This window comes from Bos taurus, chromosome 17, assembly GCF_002263795.3.
Source record: "Bos taurus isolate L1 Dominette 01449 registration number 42190680 breed Hereford chromosome 17, ARS-UCD2.0, whole genome shotgun sequence".
NCBI classification, from domain to species: Eukaryota; Metazoa; Chordata; class Mammalia; order Artiodactyla; family Bovidae; genus Bos; species Bos taurus.
Window position 1 is genome coordinate 48,213,865 of NC_037344.1, and position 26,027 is coordinate 48,239,891.

Below are 26,027 nucleotides of genomic sequence, written 5' to 3' on the forward strand. Positions count from 1 at the left end.
TTCGATCCCTGGTCTGGGAAGATTCCACATGCCTCAACAGCTAAGCCTGTGCACCACAACTACTGAGCCCTCCCTTGAGACCGCTCTGCAACAAGCAAAGCCACCACAGTGAGAAACCTGGGCACCACAACTAGAGAGTAGCCTCTGCCCGCTGAAACTAGAGAAAGTCTGTATGCAGTAATGAAGATCCAGTAGAGCCAAAAATCGAAGGAAAAAAAAAGATAAAGGAAGAGTACCCCAGAAGAAAATGACACAGCTGGCACTTTCGCCTTGGACTCGAAGCCTCCAGAACGTCACAAATAAATTTGTTGTTTCTTAGGCACCTCGTCTGCGGTACGTGGTTATAGCCACCCAGATGGACCAAGACAAAGACACAGGAGTCAGGTCCCAAACGCTTGCTTCTGCATTCAGGTCTGTGCAAGCCTGAGAAGGCAGCCACATCTCGGAGGCAGAGTTAGATCTGGAAGATCCAGTTTCTCTGGTTGGTGGAGGAGAAGTGAGCAGATCCCAGGAAATCTCCAGACTGAGTGTGGCCCTGGCACAGTGCCAGGTGCTTACAGCTGGTTTTCCCAAGTGGCAAATTTGCAACCCAAGATGCCTTTCTCTGTTTCCTAGAGGGTTTTTAATTACAGATAGTGGAGCGCCTTGTGGAAGAAGTGCCTGAGAATTATTACTAATTCATGGCAATGAACTTAAGGACCAGTAACTCTCAGATCATAATCCTTCACGACCCTTCACTCAAGAGCTCCCTTTCCAGGCTCCTCTTTCTCTTTTATTCCCTTGCTGCTTTGCTTTCCTGGCTCCACTCACACAAACTAAGTCAGTGGCTGAAGATGCAGCTTCAGAAGGGACCTCCAAGGGCCTCGGGGGTGGGGCATTCTAGGAGACTTATTCTGGACCTGCATTGGCTCAGGAAGAAATATGTCCTCAGGTATGTCAGAGATGCATTAGACCAGCTTGGAAAAGGGGAGGAGAAAGGGGGAAAGGAGAAATTCCACTAGAAATTGTGGAAGCACTAAAGCTTCCCAAGACACGACTTTCCCAGGGTCCCTGTAAACCTGCTTTGTCTCGGCCAGCTCAAGTCACCATCTGTTTCCTGATTCTCATCAGGAAACAGTCATGAGTCAAAGTCACTGCCTCCCTCTGGAAGTTACAAAAAAAGGAAATACAGGGACTTCCCTGGTGGTCCAGTGGTTAAGCATCCACTGGGCAATGCAGGGGACACAGACTCCATCCCTGGTTCAGAAGGATTCTATATGCCACAAGGCAACTGAGGCCCCAAGTCACAACTACTGAGCCCTCAAGCCGCAACTGCTGAGCCCTCAGGCCTGGGGCCCACGCTCTGCAACAGGAGAGTAGCCTCTGCTTGCTGCAACTAGAGAAAGCCCATGTGAAGCAATGAAGACTCGTGTGATCAAAGTAAATAAATAAATACAACTTTTTAAAAAAGAAAGAAAATACAGAGATGCATTTTGTAGGACCGACAAGGTGAACAAAGAGAGAGAGAGAGACAGAGCGTGGCCACACACGAATGTTTGTCTAGCTAGTTGCGAGCACTTAAAAATTTCACACACACACACATTCATTTTTTTCAAAAGAGGAAAAAAAAAAGGCCTCTGGGCTGTGACTTCTCTTGGAAGATTGACAAGGGAGCCTGCATCTCTGGATGTAAACCCTGCTGCGGCTGAATCATGCTCCCAGTCAGTGATGCCACGGTTTGCCACAGTCTCCACCCTCCCCTACTGCCTCCCAACCCAGAGCCCGAGAGTCTAATTTCTTTGCAGTGAAATTAGGAGGAAGGAAACACATTTTTTACACTCACTGTTCTTTCAAAAGTAGGCCAACTAAAGTTAGAGGGAAGCTTGTATGTTTCAAAAACAAATGGGAAAATACGGTTCTTTCCCCTGGGGATGAAAAAGCCTTCCTAATTGTTTAGAAAACAAAACAACTGGGCCTTCCCTGGTGGTCCAATGGTTAAGAATCTGCCTTCCAATACAGAGGACGTGGGTTTGATACAGGTTGGAGATCTAAGATCCCACATGCCTCGGAGCAACTAAGCCCTCTCGCTACAACTACTGAGCCCTGCACTACAACTTGAGAGTCCAAACACCATAACAAAGCCCCAACAAAGACCTGACACGGCCAAAAGAAAGCAAAAACAAAAGAAGTGCCTCTTCTAAGAGACCATGACTTAGAAAGTCTTTATGAAGCAAATGGCGTCCCTCACTGGTAGGCAAGTGAGTTAAACAGGAAGGTGCTAATAGATGCGGGAAAACAACACGCGCCCTAGCCTCTCCCTCTGCTCTGACTCCGGTACCAGCTAAAATACCACCTCAGTCTTTATGTTCCTGGAAAAGGGTTTCTGGCACATGTTTAGTGCTATACTTTGAAGTTTGCCACCTCTCTCCAGGTTTCCTTAAAAGGAAGCATGACAGAAAAAGTCAAACAGAGAAATCAGGTCATCATTAGGCCAGAGTTGTTTGTGAACATGTTTCTCCACCAAGTATTATTCTTTTGGTATTTCTGCCTCCAGATACACTGTGTGTGTGTGTGTGCACACACATGCTCAACCATGCCCAACTCTGCAACCCCAAGGACTGTAGCCCACCAGGCTCCTCTATCCATGAGATTTTTTTCAGGCAAGAATACCAGAATGGGCTGCCGTTTCCTCCTCCAGAGGATCTTCCTGACCCAGGGTTCAAACCTGCATCTCCTAGGCACACTGACTCTTCATTAAAAACTGCTTCCCAAACTGGCTATTTGCGTACTTTCACAATTCATCACATCTGTGCCCCCTCTCTACTATTGTTTATTTAATACATTTGTGAAATAAATTCGTTTTTTTAATCAATGATTTTTAAAGGAAATTTTCAGAGTTGGAAAACCAGTATCATGCATCATAAATGGAACCAAACCATAAAACCAAAAGCAGTGAAAATGAAAGCCACATTACTAAATTCTTTCAAGATAACTGCTACTGCCATGGCTCTAAGCTTGCAGTCTTCTCTCTTGGTTAGCAAGAATCTCAGTATCAAATTAAAACTTTTTCAATCATGCTGCTCGAACAGAAGGATATAAGAGAATTAAAATAATAATAGTAATAGCTTTGCCACTATGTGACTTAACATTCATTAGTGCACTGGGAATTCTCTTGCTAACCATCTAAAGCCTGGCCCTGAGCCTGTGTGTGATGTGTGTGTGTGCATGCAGGTGTGTATATGTGAGTGCCTGTTATACCAACAAACAACATGGATGGTGGAGCGATTCATCTTCCGTGTGACAACCAGTGTAGCCCTACAAATTCTAGCTCTTGGTATATGTTTTAGGCTAGCGGGCCTTTCTCCAGGTAAATGGAGTATTTCCAGAGGTCTTTAGAATACTGAGAAAAGCTTGCCACTTCCACTGCATACCTCATGGGTCCCTAGGGAAGCAGGAAACTGACAAGATGAGAAACTACAGAATAGAACAAGGATGCCACGAAGGCATTTAACAGGCCCAGAGTCAGCCTGCCGGGTGGAAGGGAAAGGCAGTGGGAGATGTCATTCATGGGAACAAGACGCAGCCCCGATACAGACACCCCATGAAGAGAAGACGAGACATCCTTCCTGCAGGGTTACATCCCAACTGGCGGGACGAGGGTTCTGTTTTCTAAACTGCTTGGACAGAGCCAGTCAACGTTTGTTTTCATGAGATGACCAGTGTTGCCACCCAGACTCTCTGAGTCCTGTGCGCTTGGAATTGACTCTGCGAACGGGGGACCTCTCTGGTGGTCCAGCAGTTGGGAGTGCACCTGCCAACACAGGGGACGTGAGTTCGATCCCTGGTGCGAGAACCAAGATCCTACATTTCATGAGGCAACTAAGGCCATGCTCTGCAACAAAGGAAGACCGCAGTGAGAAGCCCTCGCACCACAACTAGAGAGTAGCCCCTGTTCACGGTAACTAGAGAAAGTCCATGCAGAAAAGAAGAGCTCAACAAAGAGCAGCATGGCCAAAAATAAAATAAAACAACAACAAAAAAAACACAGCCTTGGTAACAATTGAAAAAAAAAGAATCGACTCTGTAACAGATCACCTGCTTCCTCCAGATCTGCCAATGGGGAGTGGGGGTGTCCAGAGTCCCAGGGAGATGAGAGGCCGCACCCCCAAGCCCTTCCACTGACCTCTGTTCCCTGGACAATGGCCACGGTCAGCCAAGGACATCCCCCAGTGAAGGGGGATGCTCGTGCTTATAGATTCTTATTCTCCACCCTACTTGGCTTCTAACTGCATGTCAATTACCTAGTCCAGTGCTTGGGTGAACAGCTCCATGTCTGTTGAGCACTTCCAATGAGTTTCAAAGATGATCTGGACCACATGTAACATCTATCTTATATACCACATGTAACATCTATCTTATATACCGACTTAGACAAACTTTCTTTATATGCCTCTAGTCCCAAGAGAATCTATTACTTACCCTTTGTAGCATTAAATTAATTGTAAAGACTTATAAAGTGTCATCATCTCTAACCTTGGTCTGGTGTTCATTTTTTAGAAGGCAAACAGGCTTTATTTGCTTAAGAAAGAAATCAAATATGGGTGAGAAAAGTAACTAATTTTATAAAATGTCTAAAAAGAATGGAGGAAAATAGAGATGAGATCAAGGCTCACAGCAAATCAACTTACTTCAGGACCAACAATAACCATGTAAATGTTGGGCTCTTCTTGATGCCATTCTTGGGGAGAAAAAAGAAAAAAAAAAGACTTTTAAAATGGTTTTAAGTCACAGCTGAAAACATAAGTCAGTTCAGTATTAACTGTGCTACAATATAAATTCTTTCATATCATTTTGCTTTCATATTAGCAACTTATAATTATTTGAAATGTAAGTATTGGACATTTTATGGTTTAAAGGAAAACTTTTTTTCTAGACCATTGCATATTATTCAGATATCTAATTTACTAGGTAGTTAGGATGCATATCGGAGAAGGCAATGGCACCCCACTCCAGTACTCTTGCCTGGAAAACCCCATGGATGGAGGAGCCTGGTAGGCTGCAGTCCATGGGGTCGCGAAGAGTCAGACACGACTGAGTGACTTCACTTTCACTTTTCACTTTCATGCATTGGAGGAGGAAATGGCAACCCACTCCAGTGTTCTTGCCTGGAGAATCCCAGGGATGGCTGCCGTCTATGGGGTCACACAGAGTCGGACACGACCGAATCGACTTAGCATCAGCAGCAGCAGTAGGATGCACTGGAGTCTATAGACTAACTTAAGCAGTGCAACAAAACTCCAAATGTACCATACAAATTGGCATGTGTAAATTATTTCCAGGTAAAATTATTTTAGCCTTATCATCATTGGCTATTTTTTACAATTTTCTCAGAAGCTGAGAAGATCCCTTGGAGAAAAGAAATGGGAACCCACTCCAGTATTCTTGACTGGGAAATCCCATGGACAGAGGAGCCTGGCAGGCTATAGGAACCCACGGGATTGCAAAAAAGTCAGACATGACTGGGCGACTAAATAACAACAGCAAAACAGAAGCCGAGGTTACAGGAAGGTAGAAAACAACTGAAATGACTACACGGTGCGATTATTTTTCTGGTTGTTTCCAAAGCAACAATCTAGAAACAGTTCTGCTGGTTGGCCAAAAAAATGAGAAATCTCAAAGTCCTAAGGAGAGACCTTCGAAGATGAGAACCCCAGTGGAATCCCGCAGGTGAGAGGTCACCCGAGAACACATACCGGAGAATGCATCCACCAAATAGAGAGGGTCTTTCACTTGTCTGAGTCCACAGATCAGGAGAAACACGTGTAGATTGTCAGCACTTTGGTTAATCTCTGCAACAGAAGAGTTCAGGATATATTCAAAGGAGAGAACGCAGCTCCATGACCTGATGACAAGACAGGTCAGAGGCTGTTCGGCTCTGACCTTTCAGCCAGCTGTGCCCATACCAAACCTTTATTTTCATTTCACTGCATGAACTAACAGTTCTTCTGATGGCTCAGCCCAAGCTGAGCCTGGCCTAATAAACATAAAGGTACTTCCCACTGCAATGCAGGGGAGGGGCCAACAGAGAACTGACTCAGTTATTACTGAAACGTCAGCCATCAGTCATAGAAAATATTTCAGTGAAATTCCAGTTAAGAAGAATGTCTTCTTTATGAAACCAGAAAAATGGTTTATATAGGAATGTCCTCTTAAGTTCATATATTAGTACATACACACACCCACAGATAGAGAAAAGTTTTGGTTTGCCATTTGAAAGCTATCATGTAAGGCTGGGGCTTCCCAGGAGGTTCTAGTGGTAAAGAACCAGCCTGCCAATGCAGAAGACTTAAGAGACATGGGTTTGATCCCTGGGTCAGGAAGATTCTCTGGAGAAGGGAATGGCTACCCACTCCAGTATTCTTGCCTGGAAATGCCATGAACTGTAGCCCACCAGGCTCCTAGGGCTACAGTCCATGGGGCCACAAAGATTCGAACACAACTGAGCTCACACACACACACACACACACAAGTAAAACACATTCTTTGTGGTCCCTTTCAACAAAAGGTGGAACCCATTTCCCTACCCCTAGATGCTGGGCTCACCTGGTGACTTGCATTAATTACACGGCAAGGGGGGACTTCCCTAGTGGTCTAGTGGCTAAGACTCTGAGCTCCCAGTACAGGGGGTCGGGGTTTGATCCCTGGTCAGGGAACTAGATCCCACATTTTGCAACTAAGACTCAGTGCAGCCAAATAAAGAAATAATATTTAAAAAAAAATAACAGAGCAAGTGAAAGTGATTCCCAAGTCTTGGTCTTGAAGGCTGGGGTCCAATGCCCTCACCCGTTGGGACATGTGTGCACGCATGTTAAGTTGCTTCAGTTGCGTCAAATTTGTGACCCTAGAGACTGTAGCCCGATAGGCTCCTCCTGTCCATGGTATTCTCCAGGCGAGAATCCTGGAATGGGTTGTCATGCCCTCCTCCAGGGGATCTTCCCGACCCAAGAATTGAACCTTCATCTCCTGTGTTGCAGGCAGATATTTTACCCACCGAGCCACCTGGGAAGCCCCAACCCATTGGGACACTGCTGCCTCATAGGCTGGGCTGCCTCCTTAAAAGTATACTTGGTGGAGAGAGACTCAGCCACTCATGCAGGACCTTTCAGGCCTCAGCCTAACTTACAAGTGAGCCCAATACACACAGAGGAAGCAGAGATGAGCCAAGTCCAAACTGCGCGTGTGTGCTAAGTCGCTTCAGTCATGTCTAACTCTTGCGACCCTATAGACTGTGGCCCACCAGGTTCCTCTGTCCATGGAATTCTCCAGGCAAGAATACTGGAAAGTGAAAAGAAAGTGAAAGTGAAGTCGCTCAGTCGTGTCCGATTCTTTGCGACTCCTTGGATTGTAGCCCACCAGGCTCCTCCATCCATGGGATTTTCCAGGCAAGAATACTGGAGTGGGTTGCCATGCCCTTCTCCAGGGGATCTTCCCAACCCAGGGATCAAACTCAGGTCTCTTGCACTGCAGGCAGATTCTTTACCATCTTAGCCACCAGGAAAGCCCCAAGTCTAAATCACCGACCCACGAAATGCATTGTGGTTGTTTTAAGTCATCATATGCTGAGGTGGTTTGTTACACAGCCATATCACAGGGTCAACAGACAGTATTAGTATCATTAACCCCAGTGAGCCTAAAACGTCATCATTTGCAAATGCATATAACTGGACATAAAGCCATGCAAGGAGAAAGTGTTCATTCATACATTTCATTTCGTTCATCCACTTCTTTTTTTGTTGTACTCTTCTGGTTTGGTTTTGTTTTGTTGACCACACTGCATGCTTTGTGGGTATGTGGGTATGCGGGTATGGCTGGGTATGGTATGGGTGTGTGGGTATGTCTGGGGTCTCCCCAGCCAGGGACTAAACTTGTGTCCCCTGCAGTGGAAGCACTGAGTCCTAACCACTAGACCGCCAGGGAAGGCCCCTCATTCATCGAATTCTCAATGGAAACAAGTTCATTTCCTCTGTGACTTTTTTCTTTTTCTTTTTTAAATCTTTTGGTCATGCCTTGAAGCATGTGGGGTCTTAGTTAGCCAACTAGAGATTGAACTCGCTTTCCCTGCATTAGAAGTATAGAGTCTTAACCACTGGACTGCCAGGGAAATCCCTCCTTTGTGCTTTTTTTAGTAACATAATTAGAATAAATATAATAAGATACACTGAGAGCACACCGACACAATCACAAAAGCTAATAATAATAATAATGCATAACTAGCTCTGGAGAAAATCTTAACTGAAATGTTAAGATTCAGATGTCCTCTTAGAAAACCCTTAAATCTCTTAAGAAAAGCAGGTTCGGAAGACCCTTGAAAAAAAGTGATCTTCGATGTATCTGTACCCCAGGGTCCCTAGGAAAGCCAACCTTGTAAGAAAATAATCCATAATCGATAACACTGATCTTTAGAATGCTTTGTGACTTATATTGCCATCCTTCACCCATGAGATATAATTATTTACACTCACAGCTACACACATACACAGTACAGTCTCAAAGAATCATTTAGACTTATTATATACCAGGCACTCTGATACTTTCTATTCCATTTCACTTCATTTTTTAAAAGTGCTGGTGCCCAATTCACTGAACTGAGTTTGGAATCCTCCTGGCCCTTCTCCTCCCCGACCTACTAGACTCTAGAAGGAGACAGAGTTAATCCCATATCCCCTTGCTTCTCTTCCCCCACTTCTTCCTGGGCTGAAGATTAAATGTCACAGGAATTTAGAAAAGGACATTAGAACAGGATCAAATAAAGAATCAAACGCTTTGTCTTATTTTAGGAATTTTCTAAAAACAAATTTTAAATTAAATGCAGAGACAGCACCTGGGTTTGAGAGCTTATGTGCATTTTTCAGATATACCAACATCATTTTCAGGAAATGAAGTTAAAAAATCCTGATCACACAACCAAGGTCTCAGGCCCCCCTTGGGAACGCATCAATCTGGAGTGATTCCATTTCAGCCTCTCCTGGGGAAATGTTCTATGTTCATTCTCTGATTTTAAAAAAGAACAAAACAGACTGGCCTGTAGAGGCTCGGAGATCAGGCACAGACCCACCTAAACTTTTCAGTGGATTTCACCTCCTCATTTTAACCCAAAACTTATTTTTCTTCTCTTGACTTTTCCTCTAAGATCCAGGATTCACATGAACCAAGGTTTGAACTCATCCTTTAAACACCCATTTACATGTCTTTCCAATATTACCATTTCCTGGAGAACGGTATTTTTATCTTCTAAACAAAATGTGTCATTTTCATGGTCTGACACCATATCGGTCGCGACAGACTAAGCACCACACTCCAAGTCCTCTGAGTTTGTTCCAGAACAGAACCCAATCCTTCTTAAAGTCACTTTCTTTGCTGCTTTCTATTCCAGCAGCTCTTATTTTGTTGTTGTTGTTGTTCTTGAAAAAAATTCAAGAACTTCTGCTGAGTGATCAGACTTAGTGAATGTTAAGTTGAAAAATCTGTTTTGGGGGGCTGTGAATGCAGAAAGAGATCTAATAACAGGAATTTTCCATCTGAAAAACAAGTGAGTTTTCCTCAGAGCAGCCTGAGGAAGGAAAATATGACCATCTGAGTTGGCATATTAGAGTATCCATATAGGAATACTGAGTTTTAAAGGAGAGAGAAAAATAAACAACGAAAATAAAAATAAAGTGAGAATAAAACCCAAGAAGGTGTGGCCAGGTCAAGTGTTTACAGTTTCAGGACTGATGGCCTTCGAGGCACCGTTACTCTACATGCATTAGTTACTGGTATTGAAACACAAAAATTAGAACTTCCCCCATAGTCCAGTGCTTAATGACTGCATGCCCAGAGCACAGGGGCCTGGGTTCGATCCCTAGTCAGAGAACTGTATCCCACATGCTGCAACTAAGCCTCGTGGTGCAACCAAGACTGAAGATCCCACACGCCACATCTAAGACTTGGTGCAGTCAAACAAATAAATAAAAATCAAAGCAAAAATCATGGATGATGGAACCATAACAACATGCAAGATGTACCTGAAAACTCAAAGTCCAGGTCACTAACTTGATGTCTAAACACATACCTCTGGATCAGAAGTGCTAGTGTGACTATCACGTGAATAATGCCACTTGTGCCTTTTAGGCTTTCCTGGTGGCTCAGACAGTAAATAATCCGACTGTAATTCAGGAGACCTGGTTTTAAGCCCTGGGTTGGGAAGATCACTGGAGAAGGGAATGGCAACCCACACCAGTATTCTTGCCTGGAGAATCCCATGGACAGAGGAGCCTGGCGGGCTACAGTCCATGGGGGTAGCAGAGTTAGACACAACTAAGCGACTAACATTTCACTTTCTTTAGTGCCCTTACTCTATTTTATTCTTTATTTGTTCCTAGTTGACCTATTTTAACATGGAATCTGGTTGGCATAAAACTGATTTAATGTTTTAAACTAAGGAGATTTAGAAATATAACTGAACATTCTCAGCAAACCTAAGGTGTACCTTAAAGGAGAATGCATCCTAAAATTGACATCAGGTGTTTAAGAAGGTGACTATAAACCCTGGGGATTCATCAGCTATCTGCCTATTTAAACCAAGCATTCATTAAGACCCTTCCCAACCCACCCATACTGAGTGAAGTAAGTCAGAGAAGGAGAAATACAATATCCTGTATGTGAGGAATCTGAAAAAAAATGGCACAAATGAATTTATTTACAAAACAGAAACAGATTCATGAACTTAGTGAAGAAACCTGTGGTTGCCAGTAGGGAAGAATGGGAGGAAGAGACGGAAAGTTTGGGATGGACATGTACACACTGCTATATTTAAAATGGATAACCAACAAGGACCTACTGTATAGCACAGGAAACTCTGCTCAATGTTATGTGTCAGCCTGGATGAGAGGGGAGTTTGGGGGAGAATGGATACATGTATATGTATGGCTGAGTCCTTTAGGTGTCCATCTGAAACTATCACAACATTGTTAATCGGCTACATTTCCATATAGAATAAAGAGTTAAAAAAAACCAAAAACTTTGATTTTAAGATTAATAATCCATAGGAATCCAGAAGATGAGTAACTGATCACTCACAGTCTTCATCAAATTCATTACAACCTTTTTTTAATGGCAGCACTGCAGCACACATGGGATCTTAGATCCCTGACCGGGAATCGAACCCATGCCCCCTGCAGTGGAAGTGGCCTTATCATTGGACCACCAGAGAAGTTGCTCACTGTAACTTCTGTTTTCACTGTCTCAGGGTGGAAGTGACAAAACACAATCACAGATTTCGAATTCTCCAGAGGACAGCGTTAAAGACAGAAGATGGGTGAGAAAGATGCTCCATCTCTGGAGTCTGAACTCCAGAACTGACAAAGATGAACGACCATACAAATGAGAACAGACATCTGATCATAAAACCCAGAGTTGCTGCTGAATTCTCCATCTTATCCTTAAGCCATTATCCACAGTCAGCTCCTGCAGCCACAACCACAGCTCCCCTAAGCCCATCTATTCTGAATACATTTACACCTTCTAATTGCACACATTAAGAATGGACTGCAGCCCATCAGGTCTCCAGAGGGAATGTTGTCTAAGGAGTATTTAAAATCTCCTGGCTGTTCCGTTAATCACTCAACAGTAAGACCGATGAAACAAGCAAACATTAGGCTACAGAACTGGATGACAAATCACCCTCTTTTTGGAAATTATGAATCTTAGTTACTCCGTAACGGTGACCTGTGATATACAGATGATGGAATAACCTTACAGCAGGCGATTTAAAACAGGCCCCCAGGTTCTGAATAACGGCTTATACTTCCTGACACGATAAAGCAATCGGACCGCATGGGTTCATTTGTAATGCTGACAACAGCTCTGCCACTGTAGCCGAGATTGATGTAAAACACTTGGAAAATTATTTCTCATCAAATGCTTGAAAATTTCTTCTTTTCAAGGGAATGGAATTCAAGGGAATGGAATGGAGTACGTGGTGGAGGTTCTGTTTGAAGTTTTTGGAGTAATAACAGGCCGGGGTGTCTTCCTGTTTGCTGCGAGTAGGGCACTGATTTTGCATTTTCACGCTCTTCTCTGACATTTATAGCAGGACGTGCAACTTCAGCTCCCTCTAAAGATACCCTTGCATTGTTGTCTTTAAGGAGAACATTTCAGGTTAAAAGAGATGAATCTTTATTTAGGCTTCAAATTGCATTTCCTGAGCTAATTCTATTTTTTTTTTCTTTATTAAAGATTTTATTTATTTTTTTTTTATTCTTCCAATTTTATTTTATTTTTAAACTTTACATAATTGTATTAGTTTTGCCAAATATCAAAATAAATCCGCCACAGGTATACATGTGTTCCCCATCCTGAACCCTCCTCCCTCCTCCCTCCCCATACCATCCCTTAATTCTATTTTTTCTTTTTTAATTTTGTGGCTGCCTCGGGTCTTGGCTGCAATGCACCCGCTTCTCTAGTTGTGGCCCATGGGCTTAGTGGGCTTGGTTGCCCTGCGGAATGTGGGATCTTAGTTGCCTGACCAGGGATTGAACCCATGTCCCCTGCATTGGAGGGTGGATTCTTAACCATTAGACCACCAGGGAAGTCCTTGCTGAGATTATTATAGCTATTCTAGCACCTTCACCAGAATTATTGGGCTGATCAGCCTGTAAGGCAGTTATAATCCCAAGCAGCTTACGCTTATGGGCTTCATCTGTGGACAACTTAACTTTCTACACTTAAAGATCCTGTACAATAAAATTTTGCTTAAATACCATGATTATGCTTCGATCATACCAAGCACAAAAAACACAATGGCACCATACATACGGAAAATGGAACTCTCAGAGCTTCACTGATGGACACGCACCCTGATGGCATCTCTCCAAGGGACCATCACACAAAATGTATGAAAGCTCTGGTTAAATGCATAATCTAATCCAGCAATTCTTTCTCTAGGAATTGCTCCTAAGAAAACATTTGGGCAGACATATGAAGATTAAAATCCTAGCACTTTCATCCCTGCATATCAAAAAGGTTTTTAAAAATCTAAATGCCCTGGACTTCCCTAGTGGTACAGTAGTTAAGAATCTGCCTGCCAACGCAGGGGACATGGGTTCTATCTCTGGTCTGAGAAGATTCCACATGCTATGGAACAGCTAAAGCCCGTGCACCACAACTGCTGAGCCCACACTCTAGAGCCTAAGCGCTGACACGACTGAAGCCCGTGTGCCTAGAGCCTGTGTTCCGCAACAAGAGAAACCACCGCAATGAGAGGCTCGTGCACCACAAAGAAGAGTAGCCCCCGTTCACTGCAACTAGAGAAAGCCTTCGTGCAGCAACAAAGACCCAGGGCAAACAAAAATAAAAATAATAAATAAAATTATTTAATAAATAATAAAAATCTAAATGTCCAACAAAAAGGATTGTTTGGATACATTTATAGTATTTTAAATACAAAAAAGGAATTAAGAACATGATGTAATTAGAATAAATAAATAATAAGATTTCAAGATATAATGCCAATGTACAGAAACCAAATGTACCTCTATATACTAGCAACAACTAAAATTCAAAACTGAAATAAAAAAAAATTCTTCATAATACATCAAAAATAATAAAATCCTTACAAATAGTTTTAAAAGACATGAAAGAAACTATTATGTTTCTTTACAAACCACTGTGAAAATAAATAAGACCCAAGCAAATGGAAAGATATATCATGTTCGGAGATTTTAAGACAAATTCTCCAAGCCAGGCTTCAGCAATACATGAACCGTGAACTTCCAGATGTTCAAGCTGGTTTTAGAAAAGGCAGAGGAACCAGAGATCAAATTGCCAACATTCGCTGGATCATCGAAAAAGCAAGAGAGTTCCAGAAAAACATCTATTTCTGCTTTATTGACTATGCCAAAGCCTTTGACTGTGTGGATCACAACAAACTGGGAAATTCTGAGAGAGATGGGAATATCAGACTTCCTGACCTGCCTCTTGAGAAACCTGTATGGAAGTCAGGAAGCAGCAGTTAGAACTGGATATGGAACAACAGACTGGTTCCAAATAGGAAAAGGAGTACGTCAAGGCTGTATATTGTCACCCTGCTTATTTAACTTATATGCAGAGTACATCATGAGAAACGCTGGGCTGGAGGAAGCACAAGCTGGAATCAAGATTGTCGGGAGAAATATCAATCACCTCAGATATGCAGATGACATTACCCTTATGGCAGAAAGTGAAAAAGAACTAAAGAGCCTCTTGAAAGTGAAAGAGGAGAGTGAAAAAGTTGGCTAAAAGCTCAACATTCAGATAACTAAGATCATGGCATCCAGTCCCATCACTTCATGGCAGATAGATGGGGAAACAGTGGAAACAGTGGCTGACTTTGTTTTTCTGGGCTCCAAAATCACTGCAGATGGTGATTGCAGCCATGAAATTAAAAGACGTTTACTCTTGGAAGGAAAGTTATGACCAACCTAGACAGCATATTAAAAAGCAGAGACATTACTTTGCCAACAAAGGTCCGTCTAGTCAAGGCTATGGTTCTTCTAGTGGTCATGTATGGATGTGAGAGTTGGACTATAAAGAAAGCTGAGCATTGAAGAATTTATGCTTTTGAACTGTGGTGTTGGAGAAGACTCTTGAGAGTCCCTTGGACTGCAAGGAGATCCAACCAGTCCGTCCTAAAGGAGATCAGTCCTAGGTGTTCATTGGAAGGACTGATGTTGCGGTTGAAACTCCAATACTTTGGCCACCTGATGCGAAGAGCTGACTCATTTGAAAAGACCCTGATGCTGGGAAAGATTGAAGGCAGGAGGAGACGGGGGATGACAGAATGAGATGGCTGGATGGCATCACCTACTCAATGGACATGGGTTTGGGTGGACTCTGGGGGGTTGGTGATGGCCAGGGAGGCCTGGTGTGCTGCAGTTTATGGAGTCGCAAAGAGTTGAACACGACTGAGTGACTGAACTGAATTGCTAAGATATCAAATCTTTCTAAAATGATCTATAGATTCAGTGCAACAAGATTTTATAGAAACTGACAAGATGATTCTAAAATTTTTATATGGGTATGCAAAAAACCTAGAAGAGCTAAAACAATTCTGAAACAAAGTCATCGCCTAACACTGCCTGATTTCTAGACGTACCATAAATCTACAGCAACAAGGCAGCATGATACTGACGTCAGAGTGGGTATATACAGATACACTGGAGAAGAGAATGGCAACCCACTCCAGTATTTTGCCTGGAGTATTCCAATGACAGAGGAGCCTGGTGGGCTATAGTCCATGGGCTCACAAAGAGTTGGACACAACTGAGCGACTAACAACAACATACAGGTACATAAAAGGAACATATACAGTGAACTGATTCTCAGCAAAGGGACTAAAGCAATTCGTTGAAAAGTATTTTCAGTGATATTGGAATTTATAGGAAAAAAATGAATTTCAATCCCTGTCCCCTACCGTAACACAGAAATTAATTTCAGAAGGATTACAATCCTAATGGAAAAGCTAAGACTTCTGGAGAAGAAAATAAGGAAAATATTTTTTTGACCTTAGGGTAAGCAGATTTCTTAGATAGGACTCCAAGAGACTAACCATTACAGAAAAAATTGATAAGCTAGACTTATCAATTAACTTAATCAATTAACTTAAATTAATTTAAATTTTAAACTTAAAATTTAAAACCTCTGCTCTTCAAAAGACATGGTTAAGAACACAAAAAGGTAAACCAGAGAATGAAAGAAAATATTCACAGTCTGTGTATCACAATCTTTTCTGACAGAAAGCTTGTGCCCATGTGCTTCCTCTGTGGTCCAATGGTTAAGAAATCACCTGTCAGTGCAGGGGACGTGGGTTCAACCCCTAGTCCAGGAAGATTCTACAAGCTGCAGAGCAACTAAGCCCGTGTGCCACAACTACTGAGCCTGCACACCTACAGCCTGTGCTCCACAGCAAGAGAAGCCACCACAGTGAGAAGCCTGCTCACTGCAACTAGAGTAGCCCCCACTTCCTGTAACTAGAGAAAGCCCCCTTACAGCAACCAAGACTCAGCACAACCAAAAAAAAGACAAATCTGTCAACATTAAAAAAAGAGAGAGAGAGAGAGAGCTTTTATCCAGAACAACAACAACAAATAAATTTAAAAACTCTCTGCAGATTGAGAATTAAAAGACAACACGCTAAAAAATTTGGGCAAAAGTCTTGGCTAGACATCTCACCAAAGAAGACACATGAATGGCCAACACCATAGTCAGATACCAATTCATTATCACCTAGGATAACTACAATTGAATAGTCTGAAATCACCAATTGTTGGCAAGGATGTGCCATAAGTAGATCTCTCATCAGTGTCTGTGGAAGTGTAAAATAGTTTTGAAAGTGTAAAGTATAAAACACTTTCAAAAAGTGTTTGACTGTTCTTTTATAAAGTTAAGCATGTATCCACCCTATACTCAAGCTATTGAACTTACAGGCTTTATCCAAGAGAAATCCCAACAAATGTCACCAGATTTCTTGTACAAACATGTGGAGAGTAGTTTTATTTATAACAGTTAAAAATGGAAAACAACCCAAAGTGGAAGAAAGTGAAAGTCACTCAGTCATGTCCGACTCTTTGCGACCCCATGGACTAGAATTTTTTTTTTAATTTTATTATTTTTTAATTTAAAATCATGTGAGAATGGAAATATTATTGTGACAATCTTTGGATAATACAATGTAACACAGTCTTCACTCTGGCCAAAATTCACATCATTCCCATATGCAGACTACACTGTGCCCTCCCGAAGACCTGCAAAGTCTCAATCCACTATGGCATCAGGACAATCTTGAACTTCAATATCTAAATCAGGTCCAAGGGTAGATTAAACTCCCAAGAAGTGGTTCCTCAAGTACAGCACCTCTCGACCTGAAGATACTTTGTACACAAGATTAGGACATCAGGAAACTTGAGTTTTACTTGAGGCTCAATTAACAATATGAAGTTTGGGGAACTGTTGTTTTCTTTGAATCAGATTCCAAATGGAGCCCTCAGAGGGGGTCCATTTCTTCCTGACGCAGGTCAGTTTTTTCCCAACACTCTTGGACTAGAATTTAATTTAGTATTTAATTTAATTTAATTCTCCAGGCCAGAATACTGGAGTGAGTAGACTTTCCCTTCTCCAGGGGATCTTCCCAACCCAGGGATCAAACCCAGGTCTCTCACACTGCAGGTGGATTCTTTATAGCTGAGCCACAAGGGAAGCCCAAGAATACTGGAGTGGGTAGCCTATCCCTTCTCCAGGGGATCTTCCTGACACAGGAATCAAACCAGGGTCCTCTGCATTGCAGGTGGATTCTTTACCAACTGAGCTATCAGGGAAGCCCACCCAAAAGTCCATCAATAGGAGAATGAAGAAACAAATTGTGACACATCCATACAAGGAACAGTGGAATAAGACTCAACAATAAAAAAAGGAAGAACTACAGATACATCAACCTATAAGATGGATGAGTTAAATGAACACAGGAAGTCAGCATCCTTAATAAGAACAGCTGTCACATGATACTAAACATCTGAGGGGTTGTCCCAAGAGCACCATCAGAAAGGCTGGTGTTACTCTTCCTCTTGCATTCCACCTGCATCCCCAGGTTCAAGGGGATGAGACCACTGGTGGGGAGAAACAAAGCTTGTTCTAATTGTGCCTTGCCCCTTCCCACTGTGTCACCCAGTTTCTTTGACCTGACAGCTCCTTCTTCAAAACCACATGAACCTAGCAAGAAACTGATGCATTGACAAGATGCATGTGTCAAAGTCCTACTGGAAGATCTCATCTCTTACCTGAACGCTGAAGAAAAGTATTCCAGTTAAAGGCGGTGTTCGGCACTGTTGCAATTCCTGGGTCAAAGGAAAGAGATCAGAGGAAAGTTCACGTTGTTGAAACATAGCCAGTTATTTTGTGTTGACATTTTAAAAACTGTCACACTCGCCTCTCATACAAAATTAAAGTTCTGAGGGCTTCATTGAATTTCCACTAATCTCTCCAAGCCCCTGAGGTTTAAAAATGAGCCTATGAGGGACTTCCCTGGTGCTCCAGTGGTTAGGACTCCATGCTTCCACTGCAGGGGGCACAGGTTTGATCCCTGGTAGGGGAACTAAGATCCTGCATGCCGCGTGGTGTGGCAAAAAAAAAAAAAAATTAAATTAAATTAAAATGAGCCCACAGCTCCCAAGGAGAAAAGATACACCGCTTTCAACCCCACCACCCATTCCTGGGTCAAACTGTCTCTAGATCACAGAAAGCTTGAGTTCCTAAAAAAAATTCACTTAGGTAACAAGTATCCAAACCACTACCAGCTAAACTCTAATAGAAATTATCAGGGCTTCCCTGGTGGTTCAGTGGTGAACAATCCGTCTGCCAATGCAGGAGACATGAGTTTGATCCCTGGTCCAGTAAGATCCCACGCACAGTGGAGCAAGTAAGCCCGTGTGCCACAACTGTTGAGCCTGTGCTCTAGAGCCTGGGAGCTGCAACTGCTGAAGCCCTCTCGCCCTAGAGCCTGTGCTCCGCAACAAGAGAAGCTACCACAGTGGGAACCCAGTGCAATGCAACTGGAGAGTAGTCCGCACTTGCTACTACTAGAGAAAAGACCTCACAGCAAAGAAGACCCAGCACAGCCAAAAATAAATAAATAAAATTATATTTTAAAAAATTACACAGAAATTATATCTGTATTTAAAATTCCTCATCTCATCCCTCTAAATCATACATGACTGCCTGCTAGCTGTGTGACTTCTTCAGGCAGATTTTCATTTAAAATGCTCTGAAAAAATGAACACTAAAATGTTTGAAAATCCAGAGGCAACATTTATCTTGAGAGTAGAAAAGACTTAAAAATTTATGGAGTATAAATTACGTCATTGAATCATCTCTCCAAGACACCTCTAAGTTGGCCTTTCACACTGACTAAACAAACAGTAGCTAGTTAAGGGGTGCCCACCCCATGCTGGCCCTGGCACAGAATCTGGGTGGGTATGTTCCACGCCCTCCTGGAAACCCATAAGCCCTGTTAAGCAGGTTGATTCCTCCAGTTTATCTGGCTGGAAACCGAGGTTCACTGAGGTTAATCGGATCCAAAATGACTCAGCATGTAGGTGTTAGAGGCTGCGTCCAAACACACGTGGTACATCAAAGCCCGTGTGTTTCCTGCTGCACCACTGTTTTCTGTGGCTATAAACCAGGGGCCATGGAGGAGGAACGGGAGCTTCAACTCCAGGCCTGCCCTGACACAGACACACTCCTTTTATACACACTGAGTCAGCGCATCATTTTAAAATGAGGGCTCTGAGAAAAAGTGTATTTGATGAGTGATTCTGCTTCTGAAATTATCCCTGACACCACTACTGCATTTATACCACGACAATGAAATGTGTAACTCTGGAAGAAGATGAAGGACAGGGAAGCCTGGCATGCTGCAGTCCATGGGGTCACAAAGAGTCGGCCAGGATTTAGCAGATGAACGACAACAACAATAACAACAATGTGATGTGTATAATGTGGAATTGAACTTGTGACCCTGAGCTCAGCATTGGTTCTAATCTCAGCTTGGACTAAGCTGTGTTCTTCCTGGAACTGTCGATTCCCTATTGTGTGGGTCAATGTTTTACTAGTTGTGTTTAGGAGATCCTGAGGGTCTCAGGAAAGGATGTCAGAAATCACAACCAGGGCAGGACCCTGGGGAGGGCAGGAAGAGTTGGAATGGAGGCAGAGGGTTCCGGGGCCCCCATCTCAACTCAACATAAATGGAGAAGCTCATCCTTTTCCTTTCGTAAACATATCACTGATAGAGTGTTTGTACTCTGTTAAGTGATCTGCGATCTGCATTTTAAATTATTCTTTTATAAGGTTCTCCTTTTTTATCTTAATGATAAAGATAATAAAAATGTACCCATTTTACTATTTTCAAGTAAATCCCAGACATCATATTATTCTATTTCAGTACATGACTCTAAAAGATAAAAGACTTTTTTTTTTTCCCCAAATATATATATTTTAAATTTCTTACCTTGACTCTGGACATAGATCTTATCCTTAGCATGTGGCTTTTGAAAAGGGGAGAAAGAGAAAAAAAAAAGTAAATTTGATAATCCATTCTCATTGTTTCTTAGAAATAAAATGAAGGTCATAAAAATATCCTCTTGGCAAACATCGAAAATAATCATCTACACAGCTGCTCACAGACTAGTTACTTTATAAGAGCAAAGAATTACCTCTATTTTTAATGGGGGTTAGCCCATTAAAAAATGCAGCATTTCTAAGATAAGAAGCACAAAGATGTCCCTTAAATCAAGCATTATGCATCATTACAAATATCTTGTAATATAGTTGCTATGTTAGTCGAAGAGTTATGAAGCTCAGACAGAAAACATGCCAGGGACAAAGCCCATCAAGTGCACATCAGGAGCTGAGGCTGAAGGTCGAAGTTTTGGGGGGAAATGTGGTTTGAGGATACAAGTCCTTGAATAAGAGAGAGTACATTCCCCACCTCTAGAGAAGAAAGGAGGAAGGGGCAGAGGAGAAGGAGGAGGAGGAAGTGAGAAGGAGATGAAGACAAAGATGGAGGAGAAGATGGAGATGGAGGAAGGGAACCAAATACGTTGAGAAACAGGAGGACAGGCATCAGGGGGGCAGATTCTTTCAGGAGCTGAATGGACTGGTCTCAAGGACTCTGTAAAGCACCTCCCCAAAAGCCTCTTTGACATCAAGGGACAAGGCGATACTTGCATGATCACCTAGATATGGGTCCCCAGAGATAAACTCACTACTCCTGGTGATGTTTTCTGGTGGAACTTCACAAAACTGCTAGAAAGAAAAAGAATCCATTTCTCGAGCTCATATTGAAACAGTGACATAAATATTTTTAAAATCAGGGTTAGACCTCCAAGACGGAAGCTGCAGGAGCCGAGTGAGACATCTGCTTGTAAAGGGCGGCAGGGTCAAGTAGGTTCCGATGGGTGTTTCTCGTAAGTAGCCAAAGATATGGTCACCTGGGTGAAAAAGTCTTAAAAGGTGCACTTTTTGGCCAGGAGGCCTAAATATTAGCTCCATGCATGAAGTGACTAACCTAGGTAAAGAGTGGCCACCCCAGAAGTCTCCCCCACGCTGAGCTCTGAATGTGTGTGTGTGGTGGGGGGTGCTCTGAGAGGTCCTTAAGGTGACCTGGAGCCCACGTTCTGCATGTGATCTGCTGGTCCACTTGACCTTCATCCTCAAATCAGTTTTATGTTTTAGGAAACAAATTCAAGGTGAGGCAGTCCCAAGAAGGGAGAGATAATTGATGAGGAGAAGTAGAGGTTACCCTGCCCTCTCCCTACTGGACAGGAAGTTTCTGGGAGAGGTACCTTCCAGCCATGCTAGGACAACAGCTGATCGGAAGTTGGTACAGGGAGACCAGTCTCGTTTCGCTTTTCACCTTAGCATGATATGTTACATTTAACCATCAGAGGCATCTGAGACCTCTAAAAGTCTTGTGTATCCTCCTCAATTCACCATAGAGCAGAGAGGCATCCTTAAAACAAAAAAAAACCCTTAAAATAGCAAGCCTCCAAAATACACACACACACACACACACACACACACACACAAGTTTCAAAAACCTCTACTAGTTAAAAAAGATGTTAACTTAAATGGGGAAAAAATGGATAATAGTAACTATTTGATGTCAGAATTTAGCTCAGAGCCCTAAAACATTCCTTTTTGTTTAATTATAATTTCATTAGAAAACTGAAGAAAATTGCATTGGAATGCGGTACAGGCTTAAGAGCATCTCTTCTTTAACCAGCCCTAAAGGCTACAACATTGGGTTAGAAAATGTCTATAAGAAGGATATTGAAGCATGGTAAAAAAAATACACCCAGATGGCATTTTAACTTTAAAGGTAATACAATGTGTTTGACAAAAACACATTCAATATAATTCTATATAAATTCGATTCATGAAAGTCCGGCAACATGGAGTTCGTTAGAACTGTGCTGTGCAATTAGAAATACAGAAAACCTCTTTGGGGACTTCCTTGGTGTTCCAGTGATTAGAGTCCACCTTCCTATGCAGGGGACGTGGGTTCGATTCCTGCTGAGGGATCACGGAACTAAGATCCCACATGCCGTGGGGCAACTAAGCCTGCACACCACAGGTAAGACCCAACACAGCCAGATAAATAAATAAACATTTATTCTTAAAAAGATATGCAGGATTTTTAAAAATAAATAAATATACCCCAAAAGCTCCTCTCAAGAAATCTCTTTTGGGCAAAAATAAAGATTAATTAATTAAATGAGTATTTCAACTCAATAAACAGAATAAATTGACCCTATGTAGAAACATCTGGGTCTATCTGCTAATCTTTACCTATGTCTATGAGGATTATTTCCCCAGAATCTATTGAACCCCCTCAAGTCTGACATAAGCTTTTAAAACATGTCATAAATGATATCTGAAGATCTTACCCAGGCAAATCAAGAAAATAGAGGCATGGTATAAAAGAAATCTGCATCTGAGTTATTTTCAATCACTAAAAAGCTATCTGGCAAAAGCCAATTGGCTTATATTGATTTTGAAAATCATTCTCTGTATTAAAATATTCTAAATACAAATCAGTGTTCTTTGCTCAATATTTATTGTTTCACTTGCCTTGAAATAACATGAGTTGAAGTCCTTACATATATATCATTTCCTTTGCAAGATGAGCTCACTGATGCATAAAATGAAAAAGAAGACTGTGTATATGTGTGTGTGTGTAGGAAGGATGGAAAAGGAAGATTCTCCATTTTTTTCCCTCCATTTTTAATGTCTATGTGAAACCATTACTTAATTTGACCCACTACTAGATATAAAAAGCCAAGGCCTTTTTGGATAAATACTTATATGTATATGGGACTTTGTAACAAACTTAAATACTCATTTATGCCTTTATATAATGGAATACCGGGAGAAGGCAATGACACCCCACTCCAGTATTGTTGCCTGAAAAATCCCCTGGACAGAGGAGCCTGGTAGGCTGCAGTCCATGGGGTCGCACAGAGTCGGACACAATTGAAGCAACTTAGTAGTAGTAGTGGTATAATGGAATACCAGACAGATGGCAACAACAAAAAGATTTCCCACTCTTTGATTAATATGACCTGAAATTAAACTTTATGCTAAGTGGAAAGCACAATAAATATTATTTTTAAAAATCTGTGCATAGTTTCGTCCTCTACAGGTGGCAAAAACCATTAATTTTTATTTTCAATTTCAATACAACTTCTAATGATGGATTTGAGTTCAAAGAAATCATGACTAATAAGTGTAAAACTCTCAAAATATATCACAAAACACAGAAATTGGACACTTTTCAGGTGACACAGGTCTCTTCTTTTCTCCTTTTTCTTTTTCCCCTCAAAAATTGTTTTTAAGCAAGAAAAGAAAATAATGTCCAGGGAATTCCTTGATGGTCCAGTGGTTAGGATTCAGCTTTTTCACTGATAGGGCCCTGGATTCAATCCCTGGTTGGGGAACTAAGATCCTGTAAGCTGAGAGGCAAGCCTAAAAAATAAAAAAGAATTAAAAATAAAAAGGAGGCGCAGGCAGCCGTCCCCTACATCCGGGTACCGACTCCAGCCGCCCAGACTCTGGCACTATGGTCATGGCGGAGGGGACGGCTGTGCTGAGGCGGAACAGGCCGGGTACTAAGGCTCAGGATTTCTATAATTGGCCTGATGAATCCTTTGATGAAATGGACAGTACACTTGCTGTTCAGCAGTATATTCAACAGAACATAAGGGCAGATTGTTCCAATATTGACAAAATTCTTGAACCACCTGAAGGCCAAGATGAAGGTGTGTGGAAGTATGAACATTTAAGGCAATTCTGTCTTGAGCTAAATGGACTTGCTGTCAAACTTCAGAGTGAATGCCATTCAGATACATGCACTCAGATGACAGCAACTGAACAGTAGATTTTTCTTTGTGCAGCTCATAAAACACCGAAAGAGTGTCCTGCTATAGACTACACTAGACACACACTTGATGGTGCTGCATGTCTTCTGAATAGCAATAAATATTTTCCCAGCAGAGTTAGCATAAAGGAATCATCTGTAGCAAAACTAGGATCAGTATGCCGTAGGATTTACAGAATATTTTCACATGCTTATTTTCATCACCGGCAGATATTTGATGAATATGAAAATGAAACATTTTTGTGTCATCGATTTACTAAATTTGTGATGAAATATAATTTGATGTCCAAGGATAACCTGATTGTACCAATTTTAGAAGAAGAAGTTCAGAATTCAGTTTCTGGGGAAAGTGAAGCATGAAGGGAATCATATAGAAAAAAACGTACTGATCGCATAATTAACATTAATTATGTACTGTATATATATCATTTTAGACACATCAATCATGTATCCATATTATAGCTTCTTTGTTTAGTATAGGTTTTTGTATGCTGAGTGTTGCCTTTTAAAATGGGAAATACTTTTTAAGTTATTCATGAGCTGTATATTCACTTGTGTGGCACTCATGGTTTTTAAATAAGATTAGTATTATGTTTATAATACCTGTTAATAAAAGAATTTACAGTTTGGTAAAATTGCTGCTAAACAATCATTGGATCACAATCCTCATCAAATAAACACATCTATAAAAAGATGAGTGAGCTTGAGGTTTCACACAAACCATTTATACTAAAGACATAGTAATGTTTTCCTTTGGTTTTATACCTGGGATTCTAGGAAATTCTGTAGCACATAGTTCTATCTTAATAAGTTTTCTAAAATGAGATAAAAGTTTTTAAATTCTGTTTATAGTTTTTGATATACATATAATTATGTGTGTATCCAAGTATAAATGCAAATAAAGCATCAGTAATACTTAAGTAATCTTACTATGCTACACAAAGTATATTCTAGACCAGCATACTTAGAAAGGATTTACCTTTCTGCATCAGTGGATAGTTACATACAACATAGTGATAACAATAAAGAGTGTAAATGATGTTTCCAGTGGAAACCTGCCCTGTCCTTCCCTTCTCTCCATTTCCCTTACTCCCTCCTCAAACTACATACCTGAGAAGCTTTTCGCCAGACTGTGATTTAGTGGTGACCTATACCTATTTATATTTGTATTAATTGCTTACAGACTATACCTCATATTAGCAATTACATTACACTACAGGAAAAAATGTATTGGCATAGGCTCTTGCTTATCTTTGCTTTGCAAAATTGTTCTCACTACTTGGAAAACAGTCCTTGAAATAGTTTGACTAATAATGTTAGTAATATTAATCTTCACATCTAACCATTTAGGCAGCACTTAAATAGAGTTGGAAAATACTATAGTATTTATTTTACACCCCTTCTCCACAAAGTTTATGTTTGAATTATATGGACATGTAAAATTTTTTTGCAGTAATTCACAGGTTCTAAAGGTATTGTTGAATGCTCATACATTTTTTGGAGTTGGTTATAATTCAGTGTCTTAAGAAGGATTCAACCATAGATTTTACAGTCGTACCTACTGAATGCAGTTTTCTAACAAAGCACTAGAGGTCTTATTGCTGAGCTGGTTGTAATGAGACACTTAGGTTAAAAAAAAATTGTACATGTAGTGAAGAAAATATTTAAATCCATCTTTTGAACAGAATTAACAAATGAACTTCTTTTTCATTTGAATGAGTTATTTTGAAATGAAGATTAAAATGTAGTATTCTTTTTTTTTCAAGTTAGAGGAAATAATTCATACCATACCTTAAGTATGTATTGCAAAAACGTGGAAAACAGTAGCATCCTGAGAGTTTGTATATATATTTATGCTTTCTGATCCTGCCAGTATATTTGGCTTTGAACAGTGCTATCCCAGCAGCCAGTCATTATTTTGTCCCAATCCACACTCTCTTTAAGAAGTTTTATATTCACAGTGAAAGGAATATTGGCTTTGAAATTATGCATTTATATTAAGTAACTATGAACCAATGGGAATAGTCATTTTTATGCAAACTTG

The 26,027-nt window shown here is 41.3% G+C and overlaps 1 protein-coding gene and 1 pseudogene across 3 annotated transcripts in view; one reads left to right on the forward strand and one right to left on the reverse strand.

Moving 5' to 3' along the window:
• The window catches only part of GLT1D1 (glycosyltransferase 1 domain containing 1), a 117,514-nt gene that overhangs the window by 44,894 nt on the left and 46,593 nt on the right, over window positions 1–26,027 (reverse strand). For 2 of the 3 annotated variants that reach the window (XM_005217659.5, XM_024977227.2), the window contains exons 5-8: window positions 20,054–20,090; window positions 17,829–17,885; window positions 5,733–5,828; window positions 4,668–4,717 (exon numbers count right to left, since the gene is read on the reverse strand). The exons of the other annotated variant lie outside the window; for it this stretch is intronic. In XM_005217659.5, coding sequence (XP_005217716.1) covers window positions 4,668–4,717; window positions 5,733–5,828; window positions 17,829–17,885; window positions 20,054–20,090 — 240 coding nt within the window. The remainder of the gene's footprint in view (window positions 1–4,667; window positions 4,718–5,732; window positions 5,829–17,828; window positions 17,886–20,053; window positions 20,091–26,027) is intronic. 3 annotated transcript variants of the gene reach the window in all.
• On the forward strand, window positions 23,653–24,429 carry LOC100140533 (MOB-like protein phocein; annotated as a pseudogene).